The 23,153-nt window shown below is 36.3% G+C and overlaps 1 protein-coding gene across 1 annotated transcript in view; it reads right to left on the bottom strand.

Moving 5' to 3' along the window:
- Nucleotides 1–23,153, bottom strand: part of TUSC3 (tumor suppressor candidate 3) — a 158,422-nt gene that overhangs the window by 4,805 nt on the left and 130,464 nt on the right. Inside the window, exons 7-9 of the mRNA XM_076336310.1 lie at nt 22,075–22,138; nt 6,422–6,496; nt 3,934–4,024 (exon numbers count right to left, since the gene is read on the bottom strand). Coding sequence (XP_076192425.1) covers nt 3,934–4,024; nt 6,422–6,496; nt 22,075–22,138 — 230 coding nt within the window. The remainder of the gene's footprint in view (nt 1–3,933; nt 4,025–6,421; nt 6,497–22,074; nt 22,139–23,153) is intronic.

Genomic DNA, 23,153 nt, shown 5'->3' with positions numbered 1-23,153 from the left:
CTTTCTTTTTTGTGACAGATCATTAGTATGCATTGTTGTTAGTATTGTTAAAGGCAAAGCTCTACTAGCCTGAGGACAATTTATCACATAAAGACTGATAGTTTCAAGGTGAAATCTACAACCAGTGAAAGTAAAAAGACAGACATATTTCACATCTTAAGATATATCTACACTGGGATCAATTGATGGGACACGGAACTCCTTGGAAGATTCAGACAAAAAGATTAATGTATGAATGCTGATTAACCTCAGCATATATGACCGAAGTTAAAATGAAGGATATTAAATTAAAGGGGGAAAGAGAAAATAACAGAGTTTATCTACTTAGTCCTCCTTAGTGTTTTGCACGTTCACTTCATTAAAATTCATAAGAACTATGCACATAAACCAAAGAGGCTTCTCTTAAGAAACACTATGGCATTGTCATGAAGATGACATGGTTGAGATCACTGAAGTGTCAAAGAATCAATAGTATGTTTATGTAAAATAATGCAACAGAAAATGAGGTCAGAGCTACCCAAGAGACCAATAGAAACCTGAAAGATTTAACACTGGCAAGGACCAGATAAGTAAATTACACATTTGGGAAACTAGCAAATCAAATTTGATAATAGCAAAGCAAAAGGATCAGTTCTAATGACGGTTTCCAGTAATTCTTCATTGAGTGAGAATTTAAGATTGAATGATTAATTTATTCCCATGAAAACATGAAGAATCTAGGACAGTCCAAGTAAGCCTGTAAGATCTTGCTTAATTCTGCAGGACCAGTAGCATTGTAAAAGAGCCAAAGAAAACTGCATAACACTTATCAGCTATTAAATGTTTCTCATGTACTTATGCATCCACAGGGTTTCGTTCTTTTATGAATTCACTTGATGGGTGTTACTGATTAGTAAGTTGCGATACTGAATCTGCTTGGCTCCTTAAGACAGAATTTTGTTTATGGAGCTAATAATTCCTTCATAGTAACAACATGATGTAGCACTGTCTCATTTTAACAGGATTGTGATGAATCATTCTTTTCAGCACTATCCTAGATTTCTTTTATTTCTTTCTTCACCAGCTTTAACATACTAACAGGTGTACTTCTTTTCCACATGCATATCAAACTAAATTTCTTGAAACTAAATTTTTAATAGAATTCAGAAGTTCTCTTTCTCTTCCTCTTCCCCCCTCTCCCTCCCCGATTCCTGCTGTCCTTTATTCTTAGCTTGGATACTAACAGAGGAGTACAAAATCTACATAGGGCTCCAACTTCTGATATATACTCCAAAGAAAAGATGTCTGATATTTCACTAAATACAGTTCAACTGTGGGGAAAAAGAATTAAAAAAATAAATCCATCCCACCCAAAATTTATAGCAGATTAGCAAGAAAAGAAGGAAACCCCCTACATTACTTAATTTAAGATTCTTAAAGCTTACAATACCTGATACTACAAGATACGTAGTAGACCTGAGCAATTAGGTCTGCAATAACATCAATGGTGTTGTTTAGGCATGCCAACTCACAGAGCATACTAATGTTCATAAGGTACTGTTCAACCTCAGACATCCTATGTATCATACAGCAGTCAAAAAACCCTAGTGCAAACATTCACAAAAGCCAGGCAAGGTCTGGAAATTGGCACAGTCATATAAGCATGTTGTTAATAGGTGATAAGAACATTCCTAAGATGAAAGAACTAAAAATGAAACTAGTACATCTGTCAGGTTTTCTTTAGTAGCTGCTAAATTGCATGGCAAGGAACACAACAACAACTTTTTCCTTTTAGTAAACTTGTTATGAGAAGATGCAAGTGAGCTCAGACCATTCTTTGGCAGTGCTTCTCAAGTGAGCTTATGGGCTGCAGATCAAGCTCATAATTCCTTCTTCTTTTAAGTTTAAGACTTAAGCACTTAATGGGAAGTAAGAATACTTCACACGCAGGAAAACTGGATCCTGTCTTTCACCCCAAGTCGGTCAAGCTAGAAGGTAGTCTCCAGAGAGAATGCTGAAAGGCCGTACAGACTATCCCAGATGGCAAACTACTAACTCCATACTGATGAAATCTTGCAGCATGGTAGTATTGGGCCCTTTACAGACCTCTTTCCTTAGCAGAAATGAGTAAAAAGCAGGAGCACACCTTCTGTGCATATTGCAAGGGGAAGAGTTTCCTTATCTTGAGTATGATGTTATTAAATGCTAAAACTAATCTGAGGTGATCTAAACTAAATGTCAATTAATCTGCATAAACAGACCAAGCTCAGTAAACAAGAAAATAATTCTAAAGTCTTGGAGCAAAAAGTAATAGAAAAATTTTATGTATTAGCTCAAATGTCAGATTTAAGTTGGCTTTGCAAGGCTGAATCCTTACTAGTGGAACATAACACAGAATATAAAGCTGTCTGCTGCACTAATCACAAGACCTAGTCATAGAAATCAACATTAAGTATCTGAGAAAAACTGTGGAAGTATTCCTCATATGACTCTAACAGTGGCTGTAAAAACAATAGAACTGTTAACATTAATAGATACAGTTCTTTTGTTCTCTACTTCAAAATATAACTTTCTGAATCTGTTGTACTAACATTTCCCTTATGTATATATTAGTTGACATTTCATAATGCCTGATCTTTCAGCAAAACGTCACTATATCTACATTGCAACACACGTCATCCACTTACTCTTCCATACATGGTAATAGTCATGTAGACTAATGTTCTGTGAAGGATTAGTCTACTAGTTTATAGAAACCAATTTCACTGGAAATAAGGAAAATATCATCTTTTTAAATGCACTGTGGCCAACTAGTGGGGGGAAAACAGCGTTCATGCATATTATCTCTATTGTAAAGACTAGCATAGCATGTTAAGACTATGTCAATGGTATATATATGTATTTATATACATATGTCTATATATAGATCTCTACAGGGGAAAAAAGCTAAAAAGGAGCAAAGACCGAAGCAATGGGAAGAACAGCATAGTTCCAAATAGGATCAAAAGTCAATGGAACAAAATTGCTAATCCTGGAGAACAGAACAACAGGAAAAGGACTCTTCCTCATTAAAAATATTTGGCCATCCTACAAAACAAAGCTTTGGGAGAGAAAAATCAACAGGTCTCTGTTTTGTTCCACAAACTTGATGACTTGCGAAATTTCACTGTATTGCTTTTACCTCAGTAGCCTGGTCCATAGCACTGAAAATTTGCTTAATTGCACCTTTCCTTTTCCCCTAGCTAGGCTTTTTCATGTACATCTGAAAATGGTACCAGGATCACATGAAAATGCTACGAGCCGTCTGTTCCTGAGAGGCTACTAAAAGGTATGTAACAGATCAGCAAGATGTGAATCAGAAGTCTAGACTACCTCTGTACGTGGCCTTCCAGCTGAAAGCATCCACTTACAAAAGGCAAGAACTGTATTTTCTTTACTATTTTTCTACTTTTTCTGCTTGTCAGAAAAATTATAACTGTTTAATTGACAGATGTACATATAATTAAGGAAGACTGTAACCCTTTCTTTCCTCTCTGGTGTGGCTGATAAAAGAAGAGGGTACTTTTAGCGATAAATCATAGCTTAGCACTGTACACTGGTTTGGTGTTTTTGTGCCTTACCTTATGTACATCTTAGTTATAAAGATACACAAATAAATATCTAATAAAGATTTATAAACTCAAGCACAGGTTTTCTTTTGCATTTTCTATGGGGCACTGCGTATGCCACACGTCTGTGCTCAAACCCATTTAACTGGTCTGCATTAACAGTCATGTTAACAACATTAGCTTTCCAGCCCTTTTTGGTTTGCTTGAATTAATCATCATGCTTCCTGCTTCCTCCAGCTTCCATAGACTTCAGTGGTAAAAATTAAAGATGTTTACCTGAAAGCTATTCTTAAACTTATACAAAGCTATTAAAATCTAGAAGATGAGAATTTAATGAAGAGATTACCTGTATGGGTAGCCATGGTATTTGGAGCGAAATATTGACAACAGGAAGCTGAAGAAAAAGACCACCAGACCCAGGCCTACCAGACATATTACTGGAAAGAAAATAACTTTGTTTATTAGCACATAAAAGATTTAAAACTGGAATATCTACAAAGAATATTATTTATGTCAATCATTTATGGAGAATTTTGACACAGTTAAATATAAAAACGTTACTGCCTTGACTACTGAAGCCCACTATCTTCTGGCAGGATTTCAAACACATATGGAAATAATATTTATGAAGAAAAAATAACTTGTCAGTGTGAATATATTTTCAAGAAAAAAGAGCAGCAATTTGCAACTTAAATGTATGTGGATGCAAACACCCTACTGCTGATAATGGATTTAATAACCCTGTAAATTATACATATCAAGCAATGTAATTTCAGGTATTTGCTTGTTCTTTTTGGAAAACAAATTACATTTAGAAAAAATATCCCTTGACTAATGGAATTGTGTTCTCTCTAGTTAACCATCTAAGGCTCAAGTAACAGCAAAGGCAGTTTAGTAACTGATTTATCTAGTTCTTAGTGGCTAAAACATTTCACTGTTGTAAGTTCCAAGGCTGGTAGCCAAATCACTTTTTACTCTTAACTTGAAAGCAATATAAATCTTTAGATTTTGAAGATAAATAACAGTGACGTAGACCTTCCGACAGCATCCAGATGCAAGCGTTTTGAGCCCTTTCAGGCAAAGAATGAATTAGCAAAGTAAATGCTTAAATTAACAAATAAAATTTGGAACACCAGTTGGCACCCTGTGTAATAATAGCATAAAACCTTTTTGATTGTGATAGCTTGCTCAATTGCATGTAAATAAAAAAAAAAAGGGAACACGTTACAAGCTGATGCATGTAATTGAGATGCAGCTCATCTACATTAGATAATGTTTTGGTTCTAGTGAGCTACTTTGATTTTAAAAGCTTCTCTTCTTATACTATTCCTACTTTAACCAAACCTTTGCTATGTAATCACAATATTCATGCTTCAAAAGTGTGCTGGCTTTGAGCGAAGGATGAGCAACCATGAAGCTGGGGAAACTGACAATGACGCATTTTTTCATTAAAAGTGACCATGTGGAAAATGACATACGTCAATTGAAATATAAAATTTCTGCAGTTATTTTGAGAAAACTAGCCAATCTTATAAATACACTTCATTATAAAGAAATCATCACTCACAAATATGATTTCAAAGCATGGATGAATAAATTGCAAAGCATGAACAGTGCAAGGCAGGTACACAGAAAGCATTCACATAATGGCCACAAGCAGAAGAGAGTCTGAATTTGTACTGAAGCCCACTGTTATTTCGCTGTGTCCATGTTCACAGACCCAGATCTCAATCGTGATCTAAGATCATATTCCAATTAAACTCGTCACTGTCTCTTTTGACATCAGTATTAAAGCTAGATACTGTAAAAGATATTCAGAATTAAATTATACATCTACAGCTCATTGAAGGAGACCCTCAAATCACTATAGATTAGAGATCTCTAGCCAACGTTCAACCAGCTGTTATGAAGAATTATAGAATGCTTTTATAGAAAATAGTTGGCCAGCCCTATCTGCAATACTGCGTATTACACAGAAGAAGCTAAAGAACTGATCTAGAAAGACAGGGGAAGTAGCGTAGGAAGTCTGATATCTTTCAAAGGTCTTCAAAGCCTTATATGAGAAAAAGAGTAAGTGGCAGGGGATATGAAAAAACATATTATAAAAGGTGCAAAGGCAGATGGGCATATTTGTTTCAACCTATGTCATACTCAGTAAAAGTTTGTTTGACATAACAGTTAGGAAGTTTAAATCTGGATAAAATACTTTCATGTTGTGTGCTTATGCAATTCATTGCCAAAAAATCTTGCAATTATTCTGAATGACAACAACATTCAGAAAAACATAAAACTTGCACTTCAGGCTAAGAATCTTTACAAATTCCAGATTAGGATAAGTTCTGTACTACAACTACTGTTGGGCTTTCACCTTCCTCTGGAGACATGATACTGGCAAAGCGTACCAAATAAAAGCATTTTCACACTCCTTTGGATGTTGTCATCTTAAGCATCTTAAATGCCTAAATTCATTTTGAAAACAATGTTTTGAAACTCTTGTTCTTTATGTCGCTGACTTTCAATATAATTCAAGAGCCAAAAAGCATTTATCTCCACTACTCTACGCAGTGGAGATACTGTGTCAAGCTGTACCTTGGCTGAGTATGCTTAAAACAGTTTTTTACTGTTACAACTTCGTGTGAATGCAGTTTTACCAACAGAATTTTTATACTCTACTCTTCTCCACCCCACAAAGGTAAAAATTGGTTTAAGGTAGAGACCTTCTGAAAACTTAATCTGATATTCATTTGTAATTTCTACAATGTCTTCTAATTGTCTAAACATTGTCTCAGTTGTACTTTGTCTAAACATTGTCTCAGTTGTACTAAATAACTTACTTCTCCTTTTTCCAACATCCCCTTTGGATGTAGCAGCTTCATTCAGGAGTACCATTCCCATGGTGATAGCAGCATCTGTATCGCCATTGTTAAGGAAAACAGCAGATGTGTGGATACCTCAGAAAGCCACAAAGGTACATCTACGAACTAAAGCTTTCAAGTTTATAAAATGAAAGAAAGTATTTATATATAAAACTGCATATCGCAATCTGTACTGTACCAATACACTCACCTGTGGCAAAAATGTGTAGTAAGATTTTCCTTTGTGCATTCTAGATAAAAGAGGAAAGAAGGTTCAAAAAGCTTTAAAGGACAAGTTGTCAAGTAGGACACACAAATTTTGGACAGTTAAAGAAATAGCTATTCCCCAATATCTTACAATATTCTGTATATTGGTAGTAAAGGATTTTAAAAAATTAGAACTGTAAGAACCAGAAATCATTCAGTGTTATTGCACACAACTCATTGGTTATTTGATGCAAACTGAAGCAGTTGGACTGCTTTATCTTCCTCTGCTTTTAGATAAGACATTAACTCCCTCTTTAGTGTCATATTGCTTAATAGTTTAGCAGACAAACATCTCAGAGGCAAAGTCCTCAGTCACTTTCAGTGTTTTATCGTCTCATCATAACTGTTACAAATGTGAACAAGTACATAATGATAAAACAATTTAACTAATTTAGCAAGATCTTAAACCATTCACTTAATTGTTTATTTGAAACTGTGTACACAAAAAGGAATGGTTACTACTGTGCATAACATCTGTTCTGAAAAGGACGCATGCCTGAATGCCACACTGAAGCGGGAGTGCATCATGGGAGCTATATCTCACAATTTCAGGAAATAAGAACTTCACCAGAGTGAACTGATTCGTGAATAAAGTTGGATTTTTAAGCATTACTTACCCCAGGGCTAGGTAGCAGGATGACTACAAACTTTAAGAATGAGAAGATGTTTCTATTTACGCACACAGACAATTCATGGGAGATACTTCAAACATGCTACATCCATAAACAGTATCTGCATCCTGTAACTTTATACTTGCCCTAATCCTATCAATCTTCATATTAACATTTTTCATGATAGAAATGTTCAAAATTAGACCAAAATGCTCAAAGACATTTGAAATTTCAGTTATACAATTTCAATTAAGCTGAGCCTGAGCAAAAGGATTTAGAAATGTCAATGCTAACATCGTCACACTTCATCAGAGATTAGCAGCCTGATTCAGATTTGAGACGCCCAAATTTCATATACATAGCATGAGAAAAGTCAAATGAAGAGTAACAGGATTAAAAAAAGCAAACACCAATGGTGAAAGGAGGCAGATGCCAATAGGCAACATCAAGGAAATGTAAGTTTTAACACCACCTCTTTGATATAGACATCTACCTACAGTCCTAAATTAGACAGTAATTAAAAACACATTAGTAGCCCAAATTACTTTCTCACACATGCACAAAGTATAAGGCATAGGGTCATATGAATAAATGGTTATATTCAAGTTTTCCAGAAGCTTATTACTGGACTTGACAAAATATTAAAAAAAAATTTGCAAAATATTGTGAAAAAACCCAACCCTGGAATCCACAAGACTACACAAATTGGAAGGGAAGGCAAAAATTACTTTCTAAATATTTTGCCTGTTAAGATTCAGATTCATGAGCATAAGAGATTGGAAATCTCCTGTGCTACCACTATGCTTCAAGTAGGAAAAAGAATTGGAAAGAACGTCCTGAGAATCATTTGGTTCTCTGCTTTCAAAAGTTACAAAAGCATAAAAATGAATTGAGGAAGCTGCAACAAGAAGGGCTGAGAAAAAAAAAAATCCACATCTATTTCTACCCTATTAAGAAAAGCCCCTAATATAGCATTATCTAATAACTTTATTTTACCAATCCCTCACTTAGATTTATAGTCGAGTTTTTGTTCTTAGTTTAACTGAGTCATGGGAAGAAAACAGCCCCAAGATGTGAGGGTAACTCACCAGACCCTCTCAGGGAAGCGCTACTTTTTGCAAAGGTTTTGGACTGCTTTGCAAATGGAATTTATTTGCTTGATTATCTCACGTAATATTGCACATAATGTGGTCCTTTGCTATTTCCCTTACCTAGTTGCTTCTGAGAAACAAACAAACCAACCAACCACACACTAAAAAGCTGTTTGGCAGACAACCATTCTGTAACTGAGTTCCTATTTTCTTACCAGACCATGAGTTTAATTCACTTTTCTTACCATCAGGAATAACAGCCTCACAAAAGTAACTGTTTGCTCTGCAACTGAGAATTTTAGATCTGTAACCAGCTGAACTGTGCTGGTTTTTTTCCTCTCTTTTGGAGTCTCACGTCATTATCCCTAAAGCTTCCCTCACATTGTCACTATTTTTGCTTCAGTTGTTGCTTTCTAACTTTAATCATCATTGCTGAGCTTTCAGCCTCACTGGTTGCCTTTTAGCTTCAACGATATCAGCCTCATAACTTCACACTCTAACACTGAGCATGTCACTTGCCTCAGCTCTGTGATGTTGAAGTAAAAATTCAGTCTTACTGAGTTGTGATTTCAATGCAATAACTAGCTTTTTACCACAGAATATATAGCTTAAGTTACTATTTTTTGCTCCAGTTTCTAACATTGTATGTTACATCTTCACATTATTTTGATATTCTACAAAAGAAAGCAACAGTCCTAGCTCTGAAAACAATCTTTTACAGTATCATATTTCTCTAGCAGTGCACAATGTAAAATTTTAGCAAGTGGTTACTTGGACAGTTTTCCATCTGCAAAAAATGAGATAGCATTAAAAGATGTACTTATTTTCTAATTCCTCTTTATGTCCCTCACTATGCATTACAAAACTATGCTGAAGAGATGAGGGGAATGTGGCACTCAGATAAATCATGGCTAGTAAATGTTTTAAATTCAGATGCTCATGTTTTCTGATAATTGTATCCCTCTGTAGCATTTTTTTTTTCTGTGTAAATCCAATTATATGTCTTCTCAAATTTGGAATGATTTCACTTTTACATATTAAACTTCTGCTGCTCCTTTTCCCAGCTGGTACATGTTTTTCATAGAAATTGACAACATATATTATTTAGTTAGTTGTCGTGGTTTAATCTCAGTCGGCAACTGAGCACCACGCAGCCGCTCGTTCACTCCCCCCCCCCGGGATGGGGGAGAGAATCAGAAGGGTAAAAGTGAGAAAAACTCGTGGGTTGAGATAAAGACAGTTTAATAGGTAAAGCAAAAGCCACGCATGCAAGCAAAACAAAACAAGGAATTCATTCACTACTTCCCATCGGCAGGCAGGTGTTCAGCCATCTCCAGGAAAGCAGGGCTCCATCACGCGTAACGGTTACTTGGGAAGACAAATGCCATCACTCCAAAATGTCCCCCCCTTCCTTCTTCTTCCCTCAGTTTATATACTGAGCATGACGTCCCATGGTATGGAATATCCCTTTGGCCAGTTTGGGTCAGCTGTCCTGGCTGTGCCCCCTCCCAGCTTCTTGTGCACCTCCAGCCTTCCCAGTTGGTAGAGCATGGGAAGCTGAAAAGTCCTTGACTAGTGTAAACACTACCTAGCAACAACTAAAACATCGGTGTGTTATCAACATTGTTCTCACCCTAAATCCAAAACACAGCACTGTACCAGTTACTAGGAAGGAAATTAACTCTATCCCTGCCGAAACCAGGACATTAGTGCATTTCAAAAGGTTCTGAATGTTCTGATACATGAAGAGGAACAGTTTTAAAGCCGGATGAAAAAGACAGTGATCATCAAAATCTGCAAGATTATTCAGAAAATGATCAGCAGCAAGAGAGCCCTGCAAAAATCAAGATGCCTGATCAGAAGTATTAAAAAACCCCACAACATTAAACCCAAACCAAAACAAAAAAGATTGGATCAGTAAACTCCAGAATGATAGATACCCTACAAAATGAAAGTGATTACTAGTAAATTCTGGATACTTTTTATTAGCATACTTTAATAGAAAAGTTAATAACTGTTAATTCCAGCCAGAATGCCCAAAAGGAAGAAAACCTGACAGTTCATAAGTTTATTAATGCGATATATAATTTATATCTTTACTTCACAAGTTTAGTCCTAATTAGTACTGAGTGGGGAATAAAAGAAGGAGAGAAAATAGTTTGACTAACACTTGGTTACTTTTGTGAAAAAAGTTTGGTGGTCTCATTCACATTCTGCTGGATTTCTGCCAAGAGTACAAAATCCGGCACTAGCATTATACACATAAAGAAACAACTACCTTTTAGTTGCAGATCATGCAGTTGCTTAATAACACATGAGCAAGAAAAACTACAGAACAAAATATTCATCCACTCAAGTCTGTGCTCAGTTTACTGTTAACTAAAATGGGGATAGATAATCACAGAAACTTTAAATGCTTCTGGTTCACTTTATCATATATCAAACAAAGAAAAGCACATACATTTTTTGCGAAGGTGTAATATGATCAACAGGAAAATCTATGGTGTTTTTTCTTCTCTTTTTTTTCTTTTTTTAGTTTGTTTTTTTTTTTCTGGGGTGATGATGAGAAAATGGGAAATTCTTTGCTGGCCCCTTACAAGGGGGGCATATTTGGCTAACTGAGAGAGGTATTTGTGTTAACTTTTTCCTACTAATACTTAAACCTCTAAAATACCTGCTATAATTTCAGAAACACTGACCACATTACAGGTTCTTTATCTGAACCATTTCCATGTGGGTTTAACTTTCAACTTACATTTGAAAAATCCAAGCATAACGTGCATTCTAGTCATTCTATTTAGGACATATTCTTCAGCTGCATGCAGTTCTTGAAAACAAGGTATTAGCCGCTTTTCCCAGCTCAAGAATCTGATTTTTTTATCATAGGCTGAAGAAACTAATGAAGACAAAAAGTATGGCTCTGCAATGAAACAGGTCTCATGGTTTCTTTCAAGGCATCGTTGCTTCAGTTCAGGAAACAATGAGCAATGATTCTAATATTCCACTTATGCTCTTCAATGTGCAATCAATTCTCAATTAGACCATAACCATCCCAGTGGATGATTCAACAGGCCTTGAGGGCTGAGGAAGGAGACATGTTTAAGATACCAATCACTGTATGTCTCATCTCAGTGAAGAAGGATGACTCCTAACTCAGAAGTTGAAAAAGTGGAGCATAGTCTGAAAATTTATTTGAATATGAATTTAATTGAAGCATGAATTGTATACAATCAAGATCTCCTTCAGTATTTTTTAATGGCCTGAAATCTAGTTGTACTGATACTCACAATAACCCTGAACATTCTTTCAGCTTAAAACCTTCTGGCTTCAGCTACACTAAATGGCTTTTCAATAATTTTAGGAGTTATTACATGAGTCTAGGCACTGGAGTTCCGCTCAACTCCTTGAAATATGCAACTCACAACAGTGAAGTAGCTGGAAGTTTGCATTTCAACCATTTAAATGCAAACCAAACCACACCACTTTCCTTTTTGATGCTTTTTCATCATTTTTACAAAGGAGAGAATCAATTTGATACTAATATAGAATCTTTTCTTGTGAAAAAGTTTCTTTATTATTCATTTGATTAGTTTCAGCTTCAATTTATGAGACTGTCTTTCTAATCCACAGATAATCTGATGGAACTGTCCCTCTTGTGATGCTCTTAGACACCTGAGAATGGAAAGGCCATATAAAAGCTTCAGGAGAAGAGAAAGACTCTGGAATCCATTTTAATTCAACTGCAACAAAGTAGCATAGAGATACCTGACTAAGTTTGTGCTAAATCACTAATCTAACATTCAGGGGGTGCCAGCCTGATTTACATCCTAATTATTCATATTGGTGTCGTCTTTTAGGATCACCTAAAACTAACTCTGAGGAGATTATTTTTCAATTTATTATTTATGACCTTTTTGGTTTTTTAAATTACATCTGATGGAGTATCAGGGTTAGTCCTGTCCATCTCGCAAATTCTTATAGTGTGGTTTGCCACTGTACAAAATAAATATTTTTTTCTAACCTTATTTACATTTCATCATTTGTCTCTACAAATTTTCTTGCCTCGAGACATACAAATTACAGAAGTATACACATCTCCAGAACAGATAGATGTATAACAGTACTTTACTTTCCTTAACGTTAAGCATACCAGAGATTAAAATAATTGAATGAATTTTTCTTAATAGCTTCATTTCTTAACTTTTAAACACAGATACATTGCCTAAAACAAACTCTATTTGAGCTATTTATAAGTATTTATGATGCTATATCATTTTCTCTCACTATTCTAACACTTTATTCCAAACATCTACCTTATTTTCAAGCACTTTATTTCAAACACTAGACCCAGTATGTTGTCTCATCTGTTTGTTAGTACACACTTGATACTTCAGTATGCACATACACCATCTCTCTCACTTTCTCTAAGCACCTATAAATCTTTTAAGAATATCACACATTCTTTTTCTATATCATAAATCATCATCCTTATGACTCTAGGCTGGCATTATACTTTTCTTCATTGTTAAAGTCCTGTGCAGTATCTTAATAGACTCAGTTTATTCTTAGCTGAATGCACTTGAGGACTATTCAATTTAGTAAAAGCTATCTGTGGATCCAAAAGGTAAAACATTTAACTTTGGACTATGTTTCTGCATCTTTTAGCCACTCAGACAAATATGTTTCTTAACAATTATTAATTGATGCCTAAAGAAACCCTTAAAAATGCTGTTGTCTTTAGCCTGCGGTCAGTGAAAGCCTCTTGGTCTGTGGACTAGTAGTCAGGTATTTGCAAAAGGCAAATAAAAATGGGGCAATTGCCAGAGCAACCGACAGCTAAATTTGTTTTGCAGGTGTCTGCACTTCCATTGGAAAATTTTAGAGCCAGAAATTGAAAATGGTTGAAAATCACTGAACTACAGAGTTGGTAATTTCATACAGAGGACACCTGTCCTGAAGGTAATTCACCAAATCCAGTATCATTCCATTAACTGATGAAAGAGAATTATGTTGTATGTTGCATTGACAAATGCCCAGCTGTAAATTTAAGGTCTCGGCGTATCTCTCTGACATCTAAGAGACTTTAGTATCTTTCTTAAAAGGTCATATTACAAATTATTTTAAGGTCAAGCAGTAGGAGAATGAGGTAATGGAAGGAAATTTCTTGATTTTTCCAGCTATCACCTCCTTATGCTTCAATACAGTTAGGAGGAGTCAGGCAGCCTCCAGAAGAGCCAGAAGAGCAAGGTTAACAGACAGTACTGGTGGATAATGCAAGTAAAGAATAGAAAACCTGCAGTATGTTTTGCTGCTTTGGACGTTGATTTCCATAGTTAATTAAGAAGCATGCTTAAATATGCTATAATTTTCTGCTTTTAGTTCTATCTTTTTCTACTACGGTGTTCTTCCCTTTTTTCTTAACCTTAAGATCAAGCACACAACCACCTTATCTCGCTGCTTTAGTTGTCATCATCATTTGCTTTTACGTAATCTCTGGGGAACACAATCTGATTCCATTACGCACGACTGATAAAGTCTTACTACCGAGAGCTAAATGAGTATTATTCTACTGCCTTTGACTCAAAATTTCAGGTTCTTATGCTCAGTGACTTTGCACGAGCCTGATTGACACACTGAAAGACATCTCCCATTTGAATTCATTCTGTGGTTAAGTTTCCTTACACCAAAGAGGCACTTAATACACTTCATTTAAATTCACTCTGTAGGACAGGAAATGTCTTTCATAATAGGTGTAATTTTAATGCTACAGAAAAGATTTGTCGTCTCCTTTGTAACCAATCAAATTTCTTTTTCCTTCTCAATCAACATCTCATATCCACCTACACAGCTGTCACATTACACTCTGCCTTGGGAATTCAAATTAACAAACTGAAAAGACATTTCCATTTTTACTTAGGTGCATATGTTTTATCAGCATCAAAGTTAACTAAGTTTAATAGTAATAATGAGAAGAATTATCAGGTTAATAGTAACTGTTAATTCCTATAATAATGGTTTAGATTTATCTCCTGTACAACAAATAATTTGCTTAATAACTGAAACTCTTTTGATAATGAAAATATTTACTGTAACTTTTAAACTTACTCTGTATAACAAAGATTCGCTGTTACTGCAAAAGGAAAAAAAATATGCCACATTACATTCAAATCAGTTTTATTTCTCCAGGGAATGACATAAAAACTTGACGAAAATTATTATTCCTTATCTTTCTCGCTGTACCTTCACACCCAGAGCCATATTTACAGCTCAACACTGCATGCTTCAATGGCTGTTTGGTTTACAACAGTCAACATATTCTATCTGTATTCAACTATAGTTAATTACAACAGTAATACCGATTGTGCAGTTTACTTCACATTGTTCCTCTTAGAAAATGACAGCTCTTAATTCCACAGTTATCTCTCTTCTGCCTCTATGTCTTCTTCATAACTCTATCCTCGCTAACTTTAGTAACAGTACTTCAATATCCTTGTCTTTAGTTCCTCTTCCTTGTCTCTCCAAGAATGTTGAACTACTCTGCACTTTTTTTTTTTTATAAATACCTGATCATTTCCGCTGACTCTTATTATCTATGACCCCATTTCTGTCAGGAAAGGGTTGTAAGAATAGACACCAGCAGCCTGGAACATCATCTGCATGAAGAAGGAGTAGAATTTTTCAACTTGGAAAGGAGAAAAGAAAGAGAAATCCATATGGCTAATTCTATAAAGCCTCACACATAAGGAAAACAGGAAAAAAAAAAAAAAAAGAGAAAGGACTATTTCCCATGACTTTATTTAATAAAGTCACACAATACAGTTATTGTGCAAATTTTAGGCTAAAAAAACACCCTAAAGGAGTAACTTCTGCATACTACATGAAGTTAACACTGAAAATTCATTGCTATAGAATGTTGTGCCATAATTACTTCAAAAAAGGATTAAAAAGAAATAAAGTATTCATTGGTGGGTAGGAGCTATAATATTCTGTATGCTAGATCTGGCTCAAAAATCCCTAAATGATTGATTATGGTTGGATATTTGGTTTTTCACAATCCTTCTCTATCTCCTTAACAGTCATCGCTGCACTTACATACATGGATGTAAACTGTGATGATAACTTGAGTAGATGCTAAACTTTCTTGTTAAATCATAATGTGTTTAGATATATGCTCTTTTTATGTGGTAGAATTAGATATCTAGCCAACAAATAGATTGTCTTACCAGGATTACTCATGTGAACAAAGTTATTTGTCTGTGTAAATTATGCAGTCCTAGGGTCCTCAGAGATATTCAAACTCTTCGGAAGCAAAAACCTTGCATTACAGGCTGCACAATGTCTAGCATGTTGATAGCTCCGCATAACTTACTGCTTTCATATCCATTTAAAAAGAAAAGGTTTCTGTTTAGATAAAATCTATTCCTTGCTCCTATTTTAAATAATGTTTGTTTGTGCAGTCTGCCATATTTATTCTACAGCAGTTATACGTTCATTTCTGTGATGACTTTTTGATAACTTTTCTACTTCACAAGAATGTCCCAATATTGATATAATTCTACATAACCCCCCAAATTATTATGTGTGTAAATTACACCCAGTTGCTTGAAGCTGTGATCATCAGGCTGATGTAGGGATAAATACCATTATATATTACATAAAACTTCCTTCTCAATTGCAAATGATAACAAGGTTCTGTTGCTCCTGGGAAGGAAATCAAAGTTGGTCAATTTCAAAGAAAACTGCAAGCAGATATTTAAAAGACTAGCATATTTTTATGGATGAGTAAATGTAACCTCAAATTAAATGTATACCTGTTATTCAGTATTACTTTTTCACTGGAAATAAATATTAAAGCATTCTCTCTGTGCCAAAAAAAAAAAAATTACCTGCCAATCTATGGCTAGGAATGAGCTGTAAAGTAGCATTAATAAAAGCAAACCTTGCCTTTCGCTTTCTTCCCAGGCAATAAAAAAGTTAAAACATAATGGATCTCATTATTCCACCCCACAGAATGTTCATTTTTGAATGAAAACATCACTGAAGACTCCATTAATTCTACAAGGCTGGCAAAAAATCCAAAGGGAAGCCAAAATCTTACCACAGGCAAGATTGTTACACACAACAGCACGAGCCATGAATTGCGGCTTGGGAGGTTCAGACTGGATGCTACGAACAACTTAACTTCTGTAACTGCCCAGAGAGATTATGCAATCCCCATCCTTGGAGTTTTTAAACACTTGCACTGGACAAAGACATGGAAGACCAGATCCAGTGTAGGTGATAATCCTGCTTTAAGAGGAAGACTGGAGTATGTGATCTTCAGAGGTCCCTTTCAACCAACATTTATATGATTTCCATGATTATTTCTTGAAGTTAACTCTCCAAGACAAAAGAAAGGGGAGCCAAATAACAACAAAACCGAATAGCAGTCATGTTGTCAGCATAACACAAACCCCTCAAAGTTTCGGAGTAGTAATAGCCTGAAAGTCACAGAAGTATATAATATAAAAGCACCATCACATCCAACCATGTTCTTTCACTGTTCTGTGCTAGGTGCTCACCCACAAGGACTTTTACTAGCTCAGCAACAGTTTTGGATGTCAGCTCTATGTATTTGCTCCATACCCGAGATAACAGGCTGTTCCCGAGTGCCACCTGAGTGACTGAGCAGGCCTCAGTGTGTGTGCAGCAAAGCTTATCAACTCTGGATCAGGTTGAGCATAGGCAACCAGGTACTTTGTACTGCATTCCTACTAACAGGAAAATTGCATTGGGATGCCATGCCAACTCTGTGGATTTGGATAAATTACAGTTTAGATAGATGAGATCTCTGTCTTAGTAGGGTGGAGCTAAACTGTTCTGGACTAAAATGCTCCTCAAACAAGTATAAAGGCACTGATGCCATGCTGTGCTGGAGTTTGACTGGAGTTGCCTCTGTACTCAGCCAGCTCGGTGTCTCCACATGCTCTGGACCACACAACCGTTTCACCTCAAACAATGCAGTCTAGAACTAGCTTGGGCAAGTGAGTCTGAAAGATCTAGAAATCCTCATTTCATAGGGTAAAAAGAATATCAGAGTTCCGAGGGCTACTTCTTACATAAAGGACTGTTACTCAGTGTGTTGGGTTTGTGTGGCCAGGTTTTGGTAGCGGAGGGGGTTGCAGGGGTGGCTTTTGTGAGAAGCTGCTAGAAGCTTCCCCCATGTCCGATAAAGCCAATGCCAGCTGGCTCCAAGACAGACCCGCCGCTGGCCAAGGCTGAGCCCATCAGCGACGCTGGTAGCCCCTCTGGGATAACATAGTTAAGAAGGGGAAAAAAAACCTGTGCAACAGCAGCCAGGAGAGAGGAGTGAGAATATGTGAGAGAAACAACTCTGCAGACACCAAAGTCAGTGAAGAAGGAGGGGGAGGAGGTGCTCCAGGTGCCCGAGCAGAGATTCCCCTACAGCCTGTGGTGAAGACCATGGTGAGGCAGGCTGTCCCCCTGCAGCCCATGGAGGCTAATGGTGGAGCAGATATCCACCTGCAACCCATGGAGGACCCCTCACCAGAGCAGGTGGATGCGCCCAAAGGAGGCTGTGACCCCGTGGAAAGTCTGTGCTGGAGCAGGCTCCTAGCAGGACCTGTGGACCCGTGGAGAGAGAGGAGCCCACGCTGGAGCAGGTTTGCTGGCAGGACTTGTGACCCCGTGAGGGACCCATGCTGGAGCAGTCTGTTCCTGAAGCACTGCACCCCATGGAAGGGACCCATGCTGTAGCAGTTTGTGAAGGACTGCACCCCATGGAAAGGACTCACATTGGAGAAGTTTGTGGAGGACTGTCTCCCATGGGAGGGACCCCACGCTAGAGCAGGGGAAGAGTGTGAGGAGTCCTCCCCATGAGGAGCAAGGAGCAGCAGAGATAATGTGTGATGAACTGACCGCAACCCCCATTCCCCATCCCCCTGCGATGCTGGTGGGGAGGAGGTAGAGAATTGGGGAGTAAAGTTAAGTCCGGGAAGAAGGGAGGGGTGGGGGGGAAGGTGTTTTATGATTTGTTTTATTTCTCATTATCCTACTCTGATTTTGATTGGCAATAAATTAAATTAATTTCCCTGAGTTGAGTCTCTTTTGCCCATGACGGTAATTGGCGCATGATCTCTCCCTGTTCTTATCTTGACCCATGAGCCTTTTGTTATATTTTTCTCTCCCCAGTCCAGCTGAGGAGGGGGAGTGATAGAGTGGCTTTGGTGGGCACCTGGTGTACAGCCAGGGTCAACCCACACACTCAGTTTTTAAAAGCCTACTCAAATTTGTATTTACTATTCTGCAGCCTGGAATTCAACAAGGTCTATGGTGAAATATGGTGATTTTTTTTCTTCAGTTCTAAAAGGAAACTTCACCCACTGTATAAGATACTGTGGACTCGGTAAGATGGCCCCCATCAGCCACCTCTAAGGAGCCTCAAAATGAATCAGAACCTGGTTTGGGACTTTGGAAATGAAAGAATGCCTCCTTGTTCTGAGGAGCTTGCTTAGCGTGAGTTTTTAATGTCTTCAGAAAGTGTTAAATCTAACCCATTTCAGCTAGTCTGATCTGCTGCTAAATGCAGTATCAGTATTTTGGCTGTTAGAAAACATATCATAGAAATAAAATTAAGTACAAAAATAATCAAAATGATTTTTTTTTTTTTAGAATTGTTTTACTGATGTAACACTGTACATGCTGTATTATTACAGTGACTTCCATTGTGGTACTACTAAGATGTAGTAACCATCTGTTAGGACTAAAACTACTTGTTTAAGATATTATAAAAGTTTTGGGCATACACCTAGTATGTAATCAGTAACATTGTATAGATTTTACTGAATTTAATGTTGCTTTATAATATAATTGAAACTGAATATCTGACATCTTCACAAGTCCTTCTTACCCATGTCCTAATTATATAGCTACAGCTCTGGAAAAACCAGCAGATCTTTATATGGAAATCATCTAGCAGACTGGGTAGAATCACTATCTAAAAGGAAGTATAGAAATGCAATGGAAATTCATATTTTCTCATCACAGGTATTATAAATTCACTTTATAGAGAAACACAACATTGCATTTCAACATCTAGCAAGAAGTGACAACCTTGTCCTTGTTCTTACTAGTACAAAGTGAAAAGAAGCAACCAAATGAAGCATGTGCCAGCATAGTAATGTCTTGTTTTAAAATTCAATGCATCTTTTAAACTTTAAAGGATAAAATGAATGTACTACTGTATATCCATCTGGCATACTTTTTTTCTAATTCCCACATTTTCTATCTATTCTATTTCCTGAATAAACAAATAATGAAGAAACAATGAAGCAGCTAATAATTACTACCAATACTGAAAGGATAAAGAAACATTAATTCTTTCATGCATAACTGTTAAAATCTGTCAAGATTTAATGTCACTTGTCAAATTTGTGTGTGACCAAAAACTCAGCTCAACAGTGTTGAGCCATGAAATGAAACCTTAGAGAATTCTTTTTGCAAGTGGCAATGAACAACGTCACTGAAAGGATTCTTTCAGCCAGCTGCTTTAATGTAGTTAGCCAACTTCCCAGTTTAAAGACAGTCTCTGCCAACAAAAAGATATCACTTTCATGCCTGAGTCAGACAAACAAAATATGTAATGAACAAAAGTTTTGTTTATTTTTAATCTTAGCTGTTTTTTGGGTTTACTTTTACCATTCTCAAGCAGCCAACAGGATTTGTTTTAGATAACAGATTTGTTTAAATTGTGGCAGTTTGGGAAAAGCAGAAAACATTAAAAAATAAATTGTGGCTATACAAAAGAAAGCATAAAGGTGACACTAATGAGATGCATACTGTCTATTATACAAGAAACTTTTCATCTGAAACATAACAGCTGTCTCTGTGTACTTTTAAAAAATGTAGCAATTAAATTAATAATCACTGAGTTTTGACTTGGCAGTTTTCAGGTAAAACTATTTATCTTTAACTCTCTCTTCCCAAGAAAAGGAGCCCAAATTTAGAAATAATGAACAAATAAATGTGCTTCCAAAACTTTAATGAATACAATGTGATTTTGAAACAACATTAATTAGGGTACGATATAAAACCTGGAGAACTGACAGAATCACAGATTGGAAGGGACCTCTTGAGATCATCTAATCCAACTCTGCTCAAGCAACCTGCTAGAGCAGGTTGCCCAGAACCGTGTCCAGTCGGGTTTTGAATATCTTCACAGATGGAGACTCTACAGCCCCTCTAGGCAACCTGTTCCAGAGTTTACCACCCTCACAGTAAGAATTGTCTTCTTGCCTTCAGACTGAATTTCCTGTTTTTCAATTTGGGCCTACTCTTGTCCTGTCAGAGGGCACTACAAAGAAAGTCTGTCTCCTTCTTCTTCATTCCCTCCCATGAGGTATCTATAGACATTGACAAGATCCCCCTGAGAGCCTTCTCTTCTCCAGCTTAAACAGTCCTAGCTCTCTCAGCCTCTCCTCATAGGAGAGATACTACAGTCCCTTCATCATCATTGTGGCCCTTTGCTGGACTTGCTCAAGTAAGTCTGCATCTTTCCTGTACTGGGGGATCCAGAACTGGACACAGTATTCCAGTTGAATTGTGAATAGTGCATTTACTCTGCAAAATATGGTCATAACTTTGAAATTAAATTTGTAATGGCTATTTACGGAGCAAATAAGGTTTCACAGGTAGCAAAATTGATACCAGGTGAATGAATGTAATGAGGCAAAATGATGTAATGACGGTGTTCTCTTTGGATAGTAAATGCCAAAGATGAGGGTAGACAGGGAAGCCAGAGGAAGGGCAGGATCTAAGCCAACATAACTTCAGGGAGAGAACAAGAGACTAGCTATGATCATCAAACTCTGAGATTTAGCTGTTACTTCAAATTGGGAAATGTTATTTTCTTCCTCTTGTTCTCCTTAGAGGAAGGTATTTGTGATGGAACAACTGTATTTTAATAGTGGTTAATGGTGACTAGAGTTTTCACTCAATGAACAAAGCTGATTAGAAGCAAGGTTTAAAGAAACCAGATAGCATATGAGTTTGTCTTACAGATTATTGAGACATATTCAGAAGAAAAAAAAAAAAAAATGACCTTGCTTTGACTCAGTAAGAATGAAAGAGTAAAAGTAGGTCTCAGAGTCTTTCTGTGAGGAGACGGTCAGAACAAATGGGATTGGGTTATTTGTTTCAAGAAGTAGTAATAAACTGTTTAGATTAGGTGGAAAAAAAACCCCAAACCAAAGACTACTGGAGGACAAATCATCTTCATGCATGACTAGTAAATTTCAGTATGCTTTCCTTGTCTATTAAAAGAAATAAAATAATTTTTAACATCAAATTTTTAACTTTTATAATAAAGAGAAGAAAATTAGTTTCTGCTACTTAAAAGATAACACTGAAAGGAAAAACATTAAGATTAGTAACCAGGCATAAGAGTAACAAAGGAGATAACAAGGTACATATTAGTGAAAAGTAACGCCAGCTTTACTTGGCAGTAAATAGCAACATTGAGTATTTACTTAAACATATAGTAAGTAAGCCAAAATACAATACCTGCTCAAAAGTTCAATGATATTCACTGTCAGAGCAATTTTATTTAACAGCACACTGTGCCTCAGCTTGCTTTTTTTCTAGTCATCACCAGTTTGAAGGATACTCAGCAGAAGAATAATATGTGATTCTGCAACAAACTGAGCCTGACTGCTTCCATGTATGTAACTCTGTAAAATAAAAATAAAAACCAATCCTCTTTAAAACAAAAAAATCCATTGAAAATGGCACAATTGGATATGTGAGAATCAAAATAAAACCTGTTTTGCAGAAAAATACAGACAGCAACAGCTACAAGTTAACAGCACAGTTTATGTATGTATGTTTAGTAAAAAGTGTTAAAAATAGCATATTTAGGCAAAGCACATATATACAGTGAATGTAATGTTTCATACACGAGTGCATTATGCTGGACTCTTTTTCACACTGCTGCTAGTGTGGAATAAAGAACATGCATTTATTTGCTCAGGAGATATAATTTTTGAAAAGGGAGGTGATGAAATCAAGGACAAGCCTCAGCATGGTTTTTACAAAAGTGAAAACTGAACCTTGCCTTTAAAAAATCATTCTACTTTAGTCTTACTCAGATTGAGTGAAGTTTCTTCATACTGTCTATTCCATCTGTCTCCAAGAAGGTACAATTGTGTCCATAAAAAATCCTAATTCATAAAATGTCTTGTTTATATGGAATTGTAGTAAATGCAATCACAGTTGTTAATACTAAATGCAAACCTAACATAGTCTACTTTTTTCCTCCCAAATAATTATTGTTAATGGGCTCATTCTGTACATTTATTATTAAGAACATATAGCATATTATTCAGAAGTTGTTAGTGTGTATTGTTAACTAGCTATCATAGCAAAAAAGGAAGCAAAAATTTGAAGGACTGCAAACATGCACTAAATGAGGGAGATTCTCTTCCTCTACTACATCAATTACAAACATCGAGTATAGCTTGTCATACTATTCTATGTGAAATTAAATATACCTATGTTCTCAAAGTATTATTTATACGTATTCTTCTTAGGCATAGATACAATTTTCACCCCAATTAAATACAAAGAAAAATGCTCACTCCTATTAAGGTAAAGAAAAAGGAAACTTTTTGCCCTCCTTATGGATTCAGGATTTTGTTAGTTTGTTTATTTTTTAACTCATATGCTTTGCTTTAATTCATTTTACTC

This window comes from Aptenodytes patagonicus, chromosome 4 (genome assembly GCF_965638725.1).
Source record: "Aptenodytes patagonicus chromosome 4, bAptPat1.pri.cur, whole genome shotgun sequence".
NCBI lineage: Eukaryota > Metazoa > Chordata > Aves > Sphenisciformes > Spheniscidae > Aptenodytes > Aptenodytes patagonicus.
Note: the sequence above shows the minus strand (reverse complement) of the source record. Positions and strands in the feature narration are given on the sequence as shown.